The following is a 14,484-nucleotide window of genomic DNA, read 5'->3' as shown; positions in this document are numbered from 1 at the left end:
GGTACATTTACTTAAAATTGAAATTAAAGGAAGTCTAAAATTACTTAAGATTAAAATGACAAAAAATGAAATTTCTATTGTCTACTCATACACTTTTTTTCAATATATGTTGCAGAGTGAGAAGATATGAAAATAAAATATCATAGATGTTTAATGTGAGGACACAGAAAATCTTCTACAGGAATCAAACACAGGTGAGGTACACATAATAAAATAATGTAGAAATTGGATGGATGCTTTTGCAGCAGTGCCTACAAAAACACTAGTTCTCTGCATTCTTAGGGAGCAGAGAAAATAAGTTATAATGAACCATTCATTGCAGAGTCTTCTGTTTATGCAGTTTCTCCTTCCTCAACTGCTTTTTATGAGTACTAATCAGGAAAAGGGAACATCCAATGGATAGAGAATTACATTCCTTTAAATTTCTCTCTGTGCTCAGGATTCTGAACATTGTTTCATACTATCTGGATAATAAACTAACAAGAATTTGAAAAAATAAGAACCTTAGAATATGAAAATAATTTCTTGATAAAGTTTCCCTTTCTCATGAGGTGAATACCAAAATTCACATCATGTTGGGGACATTGAGTCACTGGCCCAGAATCTATGGTCAGAAACATGCCGCTATCATTTTGAAAAGAATTTGACTTACTCAGTCCAGTTCTCCCAAGGGGAACTTGTGGTCTGAAAATAATTCTATCTTTCATATTCAGCAAGTATTCACTGATGGGAAGAATACTGCACATGACAGCAAATGTGTAAACTTTCATTGTGAAATCCAGTGGCTCCTTGTTCCCTTGGCACCATTAATGAAAATTTAACCTTCCAAAGCCTCTTTTCCATGGAAACTATGTTTTATCAAAGGGACATAGCCTGTTTTGATCAATATACAAATTAAAAGTGTTGACCCCTGATTTTTTAATGAGGATTTTACTCAAAGTATGGGGAATACTTTAGCTGTTTAAAGCCAGCCACAATAACTAAGATGGCAGCAAATACAATACTGGTGGAAACGTTGAGGTAGTATTTTGAATATGATTTTCTTTGCACAACTACCCCTTACCCAGTGGGCAGAGAGTACTAAAATTTCAAAACCCAATCAAAGTGATCATGTTATACTATGTGAATCAAAAATGAGAAGTTGCAGTCATATATGGGCTTTAATATCATAAAATACCAAAAGATGCTTTATAGAAACATGTCCAAGCATAATTTATGTCAAGCCATAAGTGGAAATATTCAGGTATTTGCCTGAAAGCTTGGACAAAGTTTGTTGGTGTTAAAGAATGCCTTTAAACAGGTCAGAGAAGTATAGAGGCAGAGTAGTTCAGATAGAGTGATCCAGAACTTAGAACCAAGGCAATTGAAAGCCTGATCATCAATGTGCACTGAAATTCAGAGATGCTCAAAAGGTTAGAATTAGAGAAGAGCAGAGAAATCAATAAGTCACCAGCAGGCAGCAGAAAATTAAAAACCTTATAAGGCCCCATTGAATCCAATGCAATTTTCAAATGTAGCCATAAATAGTCAATCTTGCCATCAGGAAAAAAGAATATGTCTGTTTAAATGTACAAATATTAGTAACAAGAAGATGTAAAAGTGCAAACCTGATATCTGTATTGAATGGAATAGAATCTGCAATACACACACTCCACCTTTTTGTTAACTTAGATTATTCTAACCATAGGTCTTCAAAGGACAATTGGCCAGTCAAAATAAAGGGACCATTTGTTTTTAGTCAAGACATAGAATTTGAATCATAAAATGTCATGCAGAGTAAAAATAAACCACTTAAATACTAACCAGATCAATTTCAGCCTTTGGTTGTACCACTGATCCTCCAACCCGTAGTTTCAACACATTTGAATTGCGAATGTCTACCTGAGGAAATACCATAAATATTTTATATAGGGAGTTCTAAATCTCAGCATCTTGTATAAATTTTCAGCATTACAGAAATTATGAGCTATAAAAGTAATAATGCTAAAAATATATGTGCATATATTTCAATTTACCCTTAGTCTGGTATCAAACTTGAATATTGTAGTTGGGTGGAAGAAAATTTTGAAACACACAAAACCTCCAACAGGTATGATGCCATGAGTAGGAATTACTGTAATCTCAGGCACAGGATTCACATTTTCGACCTTTTAGGAGAAATAAATAAATTTTAAAATTATTGGTTGCATTCTTTTAAACACAAACTAAAGCACTGCATTACTTTCTAAATGAACTGACTTTCAAAGGTGAGAGGTATATTAAATAAATATTGTCTTAACTGGAACTCATTTCATCTACTGTGTACAATTTGTTCTCCAGATTTCAAAGAAAAGAATAGAATCATTGGAAAAGATGCAGAAATGTTATAAGGTTGAAAACACAATCTCTCAGAAACTGTGAATAAGCTGGACCTCCTCTCAAGAACCAGTGAAACCAAAGGAAGGTCTTTTAGTATATGGACGAATTTTAGAAGGTGGTCCTTTAGAAAATACAACTACTTGTAGGAATGCCAAACTTGAGATCATAACTACAAGATAAGCCATTAATAAAACTATTCAGGAATTCTTTTCTGAGGGCATGGACAGAAGTTGGACAGAGTAATTGAGACAAAGAACATGAGACCAAAAGGAATACAATATTGATAAGATTATATAAAACAGCATAAGAGGGAACACATTTGCAGTAAAAAAAATACCAGCAGAAGGCATTTAGGTTGAAACTAAACATGAAAAAATCTGCTGGAAATCCAAGCAACATACACAAAATGCTGGAGGACCACAGCTGGCCAGGCAGCACCTATGGTAGAGTAAACAGTTGGCTTTTCAGCTGGAGACCCTTTATCGGGATTGGAATAAAGATAAGTCAGAGTAAGAAGGAGTGGGGAGGACAGCAATGTATTATTTGGGTTGAATTGATTGTTCTTGTGCGAAGGAAGATTATAGAGATTTTCACAATCTCAGGACCTCTCAAAATATTTTGCAGACAGTGAAGCATTTTATTATGCAGAAGACACACCAGCCAAATTTCACACAAACAATGATGTGATAATGACCAGATACTGCACTTCTTGTGATCTTGATTGACACCAGGACACTAGGAATAACTGTTTGAGACCTTATATCCTCCCAAATACTGTGCATTAAAGCTTCAGCCAAGACTTTAATGCTCAAGTCTTGAAATGCTATTTCAATCCATAAGTTTTTAACTCAGAGTAAAGAACGCTACCAATTGCGCCAATGAGTTAATTAAAACAAGGAAACGAGTTCCAGTCTAACCTGTTTTGCTGAATAATTGGTAAAAACAAATTTAACAATAACATCTGAAAAGAAATTACATACTGGAGGGGAAAAACTAATGGTTATGGGGAAAGAAGAGTAATAAGCGACCATTAGGAAATCAGTTACACTTTCTGTTACGGTTAAATCAGAGTTACAACTGAAAATGTATCAACACTACAGTTTGTAACTATATATATATTTAAATTTCATCTTATAACTCACATTAGGAAATTATATAATCAAGTATCTTTTGGCCAGCCTCTCAAAGTTTGAGTGATAATTATCATTGAAGTATTCATTCTAGAAAAACAGATTTCAAGGCCAATAACATTGCCCCTGCCCTGCATTTCTCTTCCTACTAAACTCCCAACACTATACACTGTTCACATCTTCTTGTTATTGGATATGATACAGTTTTTGACCTTCTTTCCAAATTTCTTTTCAATACCTCTCCACTTCAGTAATACTCTCGCCACTTGAGAAGCCTCATTAAAATTTGGTTATCATTGGACTGCTTCATCTAACCTCTTTCATAATTCTTTCTGTGAGACACCTTGCATAGGTGCATCATATTAAACTCTCGATAATTTGAGGAAATGGGATTATCTACAATTTTTGAAAAAAATCACTTTTCAAATAATGCATATTAAATTGTCCTTTCACTAATTCAGTCTCCCCACAATTCTCCACAAATATAACAAGCTTGAGTGCACAATATAAGAAAAATGTAACATCTCAATAATTTTTCTCAACTATGTTCAATTTTAGTTTTTGAAGCCAAGAAGTTCCGCTTCAGTTTCATCCGACCACAAAACCTTCTTCCACATCTTTACAGTACCTTCTAAGCAACGCTTTAGAATGTCTTTTTTGGCAATGATATACTTTTGTTCATGGTAAGTGTAGTGTGAATATACATAATACTGCACATCAGCCAGGTAACACAATCTTCACTGTAAAGCATAGTGGAGGGAGCATCATGCTACAGGGATGCTTCTTAGCAGCAGGAACTGTCAATCTGGTCAGGATTGATGGGAAGATAAATGTTGTCAAATACAGAGAGATCCTAGCTAAAAACCTGCCAGCCTCTGCCAGAAAGCTTAACCTGGGGAGGAAGTTCATCTTTCAACAGGACAATGACCCAAAGCACACAGTGCCAGAGCAACCATGAAGCGGCTTCAAATGAAGTAAGTTGACGTCCTTGAGTGGTCCAGTCAGAGTCCTGACCTTAACGCGATCAAACATCTCTGGGAAGTTCATCACTGCTCCTCAATTAACCTGGCACAGCTTAAGCAATTTTGCAAGAATTAGCAAATCTTATTCCATCACATGATGTAGAGCTAATAGGAATTATCCAAAAAGACTACAGGCTGTAATAACTCTGAGAGGCATTTCAACAAAGTACTGACCAAATAGGGGTGAATACTTTGGAACTGCTGAAATTTCAATTTTTGAATTTTTAGTTTATCACGCTTTACAAATTTCCCTGTTTTAGGGGGCTCTACGGTGAAAAAAGGAGCATGTGATTCACAAATGAAAATTCTCAAGTTAATTGATCAAAATCCCTGGATGTAATACTCATTACAAAGGGTGAAGGGCTAAATACTTTTCCTGTATATTCAGAAAACCACCCTCAACACTGTAACAAAAGAGGTATATTTTAGGAGTCCAGGATTTTGTGCTCAGAACCCCAAGAACCAGTCATCAGCAGTTAAACTTTAAAAGAGATTCTATAAATATGGATGCATTCCCATTGTAAATATGTAATTCTACAGAGTTACTATCCACATTCAAAATGTTAAAGTTAATTAATGAGAACCGTTGAAACTGTACTTAATTATTTTTGTTACCTTTGTGTAGAAAAGTATTAAACATCAGGAAAAGGAAAGGAGTAGGGGGATGCTTTTGCTGAATAAAGACATTTTACATTTACCAGGTTGTTTCCAGTGGCTGATTCAATGTCACTAATGAAGATTTTCAAGTGGCTAGAAAGGTACTGAGGTGGACGGCATGGAAATTAAATTTGGAAAGATTTTTTTTAATCATATTTTGTGATTTTTTTGTACTTATTAACTTATGAACAAAATCAATTTATGGTAAATTAAAACAGAATTCATTCATAACCCTACAGGGCCTATATCATAATAAGCCCAACTGAAAAGAAAATTAATGACATACCTTAAAGTATGCATGGTTTTGCCCATAATTTTTGATGATGGCTGTCTTCATAGCAGTTAAGTTCAAAGCAGCAGAATTAAAAAGCACACGGTTCTCAACAAAGCGAACATTAACATGACCAAGCTTTAAATTTAAAAAAAACAAAGTGGTTTTGATAAACAGTGGGAAGGCACAAAATATCTATAGTTCTAACATATTTAACAGGTGGCTGCAGAGTTAATTAAAAGTTCAAAACTGGATCAAATCAAAAAAATACAATAGCCCAGAAGCAGGAAACAAATCTCCATAATTTTTGGGCACCATTCAAAAGCGTTTGAAAGCAGACTTAGATACATCGAGTTGGTTTTACATTCTGGTGCACCAAATATCTGATTAGATTTACAGATGGAACACACACAGTGGTGTCTACTGGCACACAATACATACTTGAAAATCACAAAAATGAGTTTCCATGCAGAGTGGCCCTGTGGCACAAACCATCCTTGCAATAAGTAGCCAATCTTACTGATCATCTCTACAGTGAAATGCGACCTCCTGAGGTAACATTCCTTAATTATATGGATATGTGTGAAGTGCTCTCAGAATGTTCTGTGCAATAGGCCCCCAGATCCAAGTCCTTCTCATAGTCATAGAAAACTACAGGACAAAATTAGGCCCTCGGACCATCCAGTCCATGCTGAACCATTCAAACTTCCTAGACCCATCGACCTGCATCTATGACCATAGCCCTCTATACCCCTCCCATCCACGTACCCATCCAAACTTCTCTTAAACATTGAAATCAAAATCGTATCCACCATTTGCACTGGCAGCTCATTCCACACTCTCATCACCCAATGAGTGAAGAAGTTTGCCCTCATGTTCCCTTAAATATTTCACCATTCATCCTTAACCCATGACCTCTAGTTGTCATCTCACCCAACCACAGAGGAAAAAAACAGCTTGTATTCACCCTATCTATACACTTCATAATTTTGTATGAAGGGTACCTCCATATAATCTCCCCTCAGTCTTCTACATTCCAGGTAATAAAGTTTTAAACTTTTCAATCCTTCCTTATAAATCAGCTCCTTCAGTCCTGGCAACATCCTTATATATCTTCTCTGCACTCTTTCAATCTTATTTACATCTTACCTGTAGGTAGATGATCAAAACAGAATACAATAGTCCAAAATAGAAGTCACCAACATCTCATACAACTTCAACACAACATCCTAACTCCTGTACTTGGTATTTTGATCAACAAAGACCAATGCGCCAAAAGTTTTCTTAACGACCCTATCAACATGTGATGCAATTTCCAATGAATTATGGACCTGCGTTCCCAGCTCCCTTTGCTGTACCAAACTTCCTAGTGTCCTTCTGCTCACTGCGTAAGACCTACCCTGGGTGGTCCTCATAAAGTGCAACACCTCACACTCATCTGCATTAAATTTCACCTGCTATTTTTCAGCCCATTATTCCAGCTGGTCCAGATCCCGTTGTAAGCTTCGTCTTCCTTGCTGTTCACTGCACCACTAATCTTGTGTCATTCGCAAATTTACTGATCCAGTTTACCATATTATCATCCAGATTGTTGATACAGATGACAAACAACAACACACCCAGTGGCACTCCACTAGTCACAGGCCTGTCAGAAAGGCAACCATCTACTATAACACTGTAGCTTCTCCCACAAAGCCAATGTCTAATCCAATTTACTACCTCATCTTGAATGCCAAATGACTGAACCTTCTTGACCGACCTCCCATGTCGAATATCTTGCTAAAGTCCATGTAGACAACATCCATTGCCTTGGCTTCATCAAATTAACCCAGTAATATCCTCCTCCTCTCTTCTTTTGTATTTCATAGTTCTGTGCCATGATTCCTGTGCTCATTCTCCCCGCAACATGAAAAGCTCTTCAAGTACTGGTCCAAAAACAGTAAGTGAAAACACCATAAATTAATTTTGCTACTGTCTTATATTTTAGTGTCACAAAATAATGCATAAATGATATGGTTTCTCCTTGGAGCAAAGGAGGATGAGAGGTGACCTGATAGAGGTGTACAAGATGATGAGTGGCATTAAACGTGTGGATAGTCAGAGGCTTTTTCCCCAGGGCTGAAATGGTTGCCACAGGTTTAAGGTGCTGGGGAGTAGGTACAGAGGAGATGTCAGAAGTTTTTTACTCAGAGAGTAGTGAGTGCGTGGAATGGGCTGCCAGCAACAGTGGTGGAGAAGGATACAATAGGGTCTTTTAAGAGGCTTTTAGATAGGTACATGGAGCTTAGTAAAATAGAGGACTATAGGTAAGCCTAATAATTTCTAAGGTAGGGACATGTTCGGCACAACTTTGTGGGCCGAAGGGCCTGTATTGTGCTGTAGGTTTTCTATGTTTCCAAATGTAGTAGGGGCAGCATGGTAACGCAGTGGTCAGCATGACACTTTACAGTACCGACAACCTGGGTTCAATCCCATCGCTACATGTAAGAAGTTTGTACACTTAAGAATCCAAAGGCAAATAAACTGAAAGCAGTGGTAACAGATGGCTAACAATAAAGCATAGCTCTAATTGGTAACTGATCTATTCAAGCAGGCTGCATATATCAGCCCAATCTGAAACATGGCCCTTTATAGGAATCTTCAATTACTTACATTTTTTTATTTATTGAGATACAGTATGGAATAGGGCCTTCCAGCCCTGCAATCTACACTGTCCAGCAATCCCCTGATTTTACTCCTTGCCTGATCATGGGACAATCTCCCTGTGACTGCATGGGTTTCCTGCCGCAGTCCAAAGTCATACCAGTTGGTAGATTACTCCCATGATTAGGCTAGGATTAAAATCAGGATTGCTGGACAGCCCTATTCTGTACTTTATCTCAATAAATTAAAAATATAAGTAGTGGGTCATGTTTCAGGTTGGGCAGATATATATACAGCCTGCTTGAACAATCAGTTGCCAATTAGAGCTTTGCTTTATTATTAACTATCTGTCACCACTGCTCTCAGTTTATTTGCCTTTGGATCCTTGGGGTGCAGCTCAGGAAAGATACCATGAATGCTATTTTGCAGCTGATAGCTAAAGTGCGAATGAGTAAGCAATCCACCTGTTTTAGATGTTTGTTAGCTGGTTAATCAGAAATGGAAGTCTGTGCTAAAATATCCTGTAAAAATTAGGAAAAATTATGACTGATGACTTGCTTGCAAGAATAGGCAATTATGTCAGCTTTTACTGTGGTAATGAGAGACATTAAGTAGTGAAAGATGACAATTGTGACATCTCTGCAGCAAGATAATCCACTTTAACAGCTTCCACTTTATTAATGTGAAGCCAGTGTTTAAGCCAAAAAGGACGCTTATGTAGGTCGATGCAAGATGCACATGCACCTGCTGAAATGTTTCCATTTTCTGGAAGTTCACTCTCCCTGATTTCTCTCATTTGACTGTTCAGAGGCTGGCAAGTGAACCTATTAGGAACCCAGGCAGTGCATTTCAGGAATGATACAAAGAGTGCTATTTGCATGTGATAAGTAAAGTATTATTCAGCCAGTAATCAGGTTGCTGTAAATATATATCATGTATTCAGTCAGAAATAGAGGCACACTTTAAAATGCTCCAACCAGGGTTTCTAGTATTTTCAGTATGTGCTGTGTTCTGCAAAACAGCATGCAGCAGTGAAACCTGGAGAAAATGCAGAGTGCAGATAAACCAGAAGCATTTGAAACAAATCAGATACATTTAATGGAACATAGAACATAACAGAACTGTACAGGCCCTTTGGCCCACGATGCTGTGCCAACCTTTTAACCTACCCTAAGATCAATCTAACCTTTTCATCCCACATAGCTCTCCATTTTTCTATCATTCACATGTCTAAGCATCTTTTAAATGTCCCTAATATATCTGCCTCTGCCCCCACCCCAACAGTGCATTCCATGCGCCTACTACTCTCTGTAAAAAAAACTTAAATTTAATTTAAAAAATTACACTCAACAAATCTAAAATATTTCAAATCACATTTGATGTAAATTAATCTAAAACATGAATATTTATGGGAAATAAAGAAAAAAATTATACTAATACTTCCTTTTTTTGTCTACTTTTGCAAATGAATGGGACCATGGTGTTATCTGCCAGCCATGACCAGTATAAGGCTGATAGTCAGATATGAAATGCATCTGGTATTTCAGTTCAGAAAACATGCTTCAATCCTAAACTCAGCCTCAAGTCTCACAGCCAAACGAGAGGTTAGATGCACTAAGATCTGACCCTTAAGTGCATCCAGTATTTCCCTATTAATTAAAGGCATGCTAAACAGCAGAAAATGAATAGACAAAGTCACATCCCACTTCAAAGTGTAACTAGCCAAATGCCCAAAAGAGGTAAGATATCCAATTTTTAGACAGAGAAGGCAATTTACATTCAAAAGAAAATTATATTTGCCTTTCATTTACCTAAAGAAACATAAACTAGATGCAATCCTGTACCTTAGCAATACACTTCAATCTGACTTTGTTCCCATCATGCACAATAAGATCGAATTCACCTTCCTCAGGGGAGAAGAACGATGCATGCCAGACTACTTCACATTCTAAATCACTGAATGCATCTACAATGCCTGCAGAAAAAAAGGACCAATTAGTTTCTTAATCTATATGCCAATTGTATAAGAGAAAAAACAGGTCAGTTTTAAGTTGCAAAGAAGGTGGAGGCAGGATAACCAGGGCAAAGGAACATAATTTTATCAAAAGAGATCAGAGTTACATTTTGACAAATTGTTGAAGAAGCAACTTGGTTGACAGGTTAACAAGGAGGGAGGTAGAGAGGGGAGGAGCGAGACAGAGAGAAAATAAACTAAGAAACATGTAAAAAGCTGAGAAATACAGGTAAAACCTTAAGAGAATATCCAGCAGGTCAGGCAGTGTTAGCGGAGAGCGAAAAAGTGAGTTAATATTACAGCTGGATAGCTTACAGCAGAGCTTGGCCAGTTCTGTTACAAAAAGAGAAAATAAGTTACACAAAGTTGTTGAATTCAACAATGAGTCCAAAAGATTGCAACATACCTAGACAGAAATGGAGAGCAGCTCAATGACCTTACATTGGCTTTGTTTAAACAGTGCAGGAGGCCAGATACAGACAGGCCAGAATGGGAGGACAGAGATTAAAGAAGGAACTGCAAGTTTAAGGTTATTCCGGGCACTGAAAGCTGATTTTATCTATCTGCAATAATAACTCTGTTTTTCCATTCTCTTACAAATTATACCTGATATGCCGGGCATTTCCTCTGGCTCCATCTTCATTTCACAGCTTCTTACATTTAGGGTCATAGGGTCATAAACCATTACAGCACAGAAACAGGCTACTTGGCCCATCTAGTCTGTGCCAAACCTTTAATCTGCTTAGTCCCATCAACCTGCACCTGAACCATAGCCCTCCAGCTACCATCCATCAATTAACCTTTCCAAATTTCTCTTAAATCTTGAAATCAAACCCACATCCACCAATTGAGCTGGCAGTTCATTCCACAATCTCACCGCCCTCTGAGTGCAGTTCCCCTTCATGTTCCATTAAGACCATAAGATATAGAATTGGCCCATTGGTAGGCTATTTGGCCCATTGAATCTACTCTGTCACTTCATCATGGCTGATCCAATTTTTCTCTCAGCCCCAACTTCCTGCCTTCTCCCTACATCCATTCATGCCCTGTCCAATTAAGAATCTATCAACTTCTGCCTTAAATATTTCACCTTTCACCCTTAACACATGACCTCTAGTTGTACTCTCACCCAACCTTAGTGGAAAAAGTCTGTTTGCATTTACCCTGTCTATACCCAGAATAATTTCATATAGCTCTATCAAATCTCCCCTCAATCTTATATATTCTCGGGAATAAAATCCTAAACTATTCAATTTTTCCCTATAACTCAGGTCCTTAGGTCCTCAAGTCCTGGCAACTCCCTTGTAAATTTTCCCCACACTCTTTCAATCTTATTTACACCTTTCCTGTAGGTAGGTGACCAAAACAGCACAGAATTTTCCATAGGGAGAAGCGCTGTCGACATTTCAGGCCGAGACCCTTCGTCAGGACTAACCGAAAGGAAAGATAGTAAGAGATTTGAAAGATTTGACTTTCAAATCTCTTACTATCTTTCCTTTCGGTTAGTCCTGACGAAGGCTCTCGGCCCGAAATGTTGACAGCACTTCTCCCTAAAGATGCTGCCTAGCCTGCTGTGTTCTACCAGCATTTTGTATGTATTGTTGTTTGAATTTCCAGCATCTGCAGATTTCGTTTGCTCACAGAATTTTCCAAATTAGACCTCACTAATGTCTTATACAATTTCAACATAACATCTCAAATCCTGTACTCAATACATTGATTTATGAAGGCTAATGTGCCAAAAGCTTTCTTTCTGAGTCTATCTATTTGTGACACTACTTTCAAGGAATTATGGATCTGCATTCCCAGGTCCCTTTGTTCTACCACACTCCTCAGTACCCTAGCGTTCTCCGTGTAAGACCTATGCTGATTAGTCCTCCCAAAGTGCAACACCTCCATCTGCCATTTTTCAGTCATTTTTTTTCAACTGGTCCAGATCCTGCTACACCCTCAATCTTGGTGTTTTCTGCAAATTTACCACATTCAGATCATTGATTTAGATGGACCCAGCACTGATCCTTGCGTTACACCACTAGTCACAGGCCACCAGTCAGAGTGGCGATCCTATCCCTGTACAACTCTAGTTTAACTATCACTCTCCCCCAACCCAGCAGCACTAGCAAAACCTTCCCGCTAGGATATCAGCCCCCTCCAGTTCAGCTGCAAACTGTCCCTTCTATTCAGGTCAAACCTTCCCTGGAAGAAAGCCCAATGATCCAAAAATCTGAAGCCCTCCCTCCTGCATGAACTCCTTAGCCATGTGCTAAACTGTATGATCTTCCTATTTCTGGCTTCACTAACACGTAGAATGGGTAGCAATCCTCAGATCACAACCCTGGAGGTCCTGTCCTTTAATTTAGCACCTTACTCCCTTGACTCACTTTGCAGGACCTCATCACACCTCCTACCCATGTCATTGGTACTGATGTGGACCACGACTTCTGGCTACCTAACACTCTCACTAAAAAAGCTGAGGGTCTCTGACCCTGACACCCAGGAGGCAACATACCATCCAGGAATCTCGTTCTCAGCCACAGAACCTCCTTTCTGTTCCCCAAACCAACCAATCCCCTATTACCACAGCTCCCCTCTTCTCCCCACTTCCCTACTGGACCACAGAGCCAGCCTCAGTGCCAGAGACAAGACCTTTGTGGCTATCCTCTGCTTGGTCATTCCCACCCCCCAGCAGTATGTAAAGTGATATACCTGTTGTTGAGGGGAACAATCACAGGGGTATTCTACTATGCCCTTTTCCCCACCTGGCAGCCACCCAGTTACCCATGTCCTGCACCTTGGGTGTAACTACCTCCCTGTATGTCCTATCTATCAAAGCCTCAGCCTCCCAAATGATCCAGAGTTCATCCAGTTCCTCAATACAATCTGTTAGAAACTGCAGCTGAGTGCACTTCTTACAGATGTAGTTATCAATGACACTGGAGGTCTCCCTACCTTCCCACATCCCACAAGAGGATTATTCCATTACCCTGCCTGGCAACCCACAGCTCTAAATGTGCAATAAGACAGAAAGAAAAAAAAAAGAAAAAATCTACACTTAATGCCTCTCCTCGCCAAAGCCACAATGAGCCAAAGCCTCAACTCCCCATTCTAACATTGCCCACACAATGATGACTCGCACAATTCTTTCATTTTGTTTTCTTGCTCTCCAATTATCCTCATTAAACTATAAATCAGATGGATTCCATCATTAGTTTCTCACTTAGCAACTCTGGTTTTTATACCCTAACAGATATAGAACATAGCATATCGAACAATACACCATAATTCATACTCTTCATCCCAAAATGTTGCGCCAACACTTTAAGCTACATCAAGATCAATCTCACTTTTTCCTTTCAGATAGTACTCAATTTTTCTTGCTTCCACATGCCTCTCTAAGAATCTCTTAAATGCCCCCATGAATCTACCTCTTCAACTACCAATGGCAGTATGTTTCCACATACCCATCACTCTCTGTGTGAAGAACTTACCTCCAACATCCTTCCTTCAATTTCCTCCAAATACTTTACAATTAAGCCTCTGAGTATTAGCCATTTCCACCATAGGAAAAGGCTTCTTGCTGTCCATTCTATCTATGCCTCATATAATCTTGTGCACAGCAATCAAATCACCTCTCATCCACCTTTCCTCCAAAGATAAAGGCACTAGCTCACTCAACCTATCTTCATAAGACATGTTTTCTAATCCAGACAGCATCCTGGTAAATCTCCACTGCATCCTCTCTAAAGCTTCCACATCTTCCTATAAAGTCTCCATTGCTGCTGTCCGATTGAGAGGTTGAGCAAGGTTGAAGTCAATGAAGTCAAAACAGAGGACAGATAGGCATTTGGCACCATCTGGCTGCATTTAACTGGACTTGCTCTTCCTCTTGCCAGCTACTTTGAGAATAAATATACTTTGAATCATTGAGGTGACCAGAACTGAACACAATATTCCAAGTGTGGTCTAATCAGGGTTTTATAGAACTGCTCTTGAATTTAATCCCCCAATTAGTAAAGGCCAACACATAACACACCTTCTTAACCACCTTATCAATATGTGCAGCAACTCAGAGGGTTTTACCCTAAGATCTCTCTGTTCCTCCCCAGTGACATCAAGTTCGAACACCCAAAGTGAAACAGTTCACACCTTTTCATACAAACTCCATCTGCCACCTCTCAGCCCAGCTCTGCATCCTATCACTGTCCCATTGTAAGCTTCAACAACATTCTACTCTATCCATAACACCACCAACCTTTGCATCATCAACAAACTTAATAACCAACCCCTTCCACTTCCTCATCTAAATCATTTAATAAAATCTCAAAGAGAAGGGGTTGAGAACAGGTCCCTGCAGAACATCACTTTACTACTACTACTCTGCTTTTTGTG

General features: G+C 38.6%; 1 protein-coding gene across 1 annotated transcript in view; it reads right to left on the bottom strand.

The window, feature by feature from the left end:
• LOC132393191 (cilia- and flagella-associated protein 47-like) overlaps positions 1-14,484 on the bottom strand; it is a 595,459-nt gene that overhangs the window by 473,664 nt on the left and 107,311 nt on the right. Inside the window, exons 16-19 of the mRNA XM_059968130.1 lie at positions 9,926-10,056; positions 5,454-5,576; positions 2,016-2,147; positions 1,804-1,881 (exon numbers count right to left, since the gene is read on the bottom strand). Of these exons, the coding sequence (XP_059824113.1) occupies positions 1,804-1,881; positions 2,016-2,147; positions 5,454-5,576; positions 9,926-10,056 (464 nt within the window). The remainder of the gene's footprint in view (positions 1-1,803; positions 1,882-2,015; positions 2,148-5,453; positions 5,577-9,925; positions 10,057-14,484) is intronic.

Source organism: Hypanus sabinus, chromosome 4, assembly GCF_030144855.1.
Source record: "Hypanus sabinus isolate sHypSab1 chromosome 4, sHypSab1.hap1, whole genome shotgun sequence".
In the NCBI taxonomy this organism is placed as follows: Eukaryota; Metazoa; Chordata; class Chondrichthyes; order Myliobatiformes; family Dasyatidae; genus Hypanus; species Hypanus sabinus.
The sequence above is the reverse complement of the archived record's forward strand: the minus strand, read 5'-3'. Positions and strand labels throughout refer to the sequence as shown.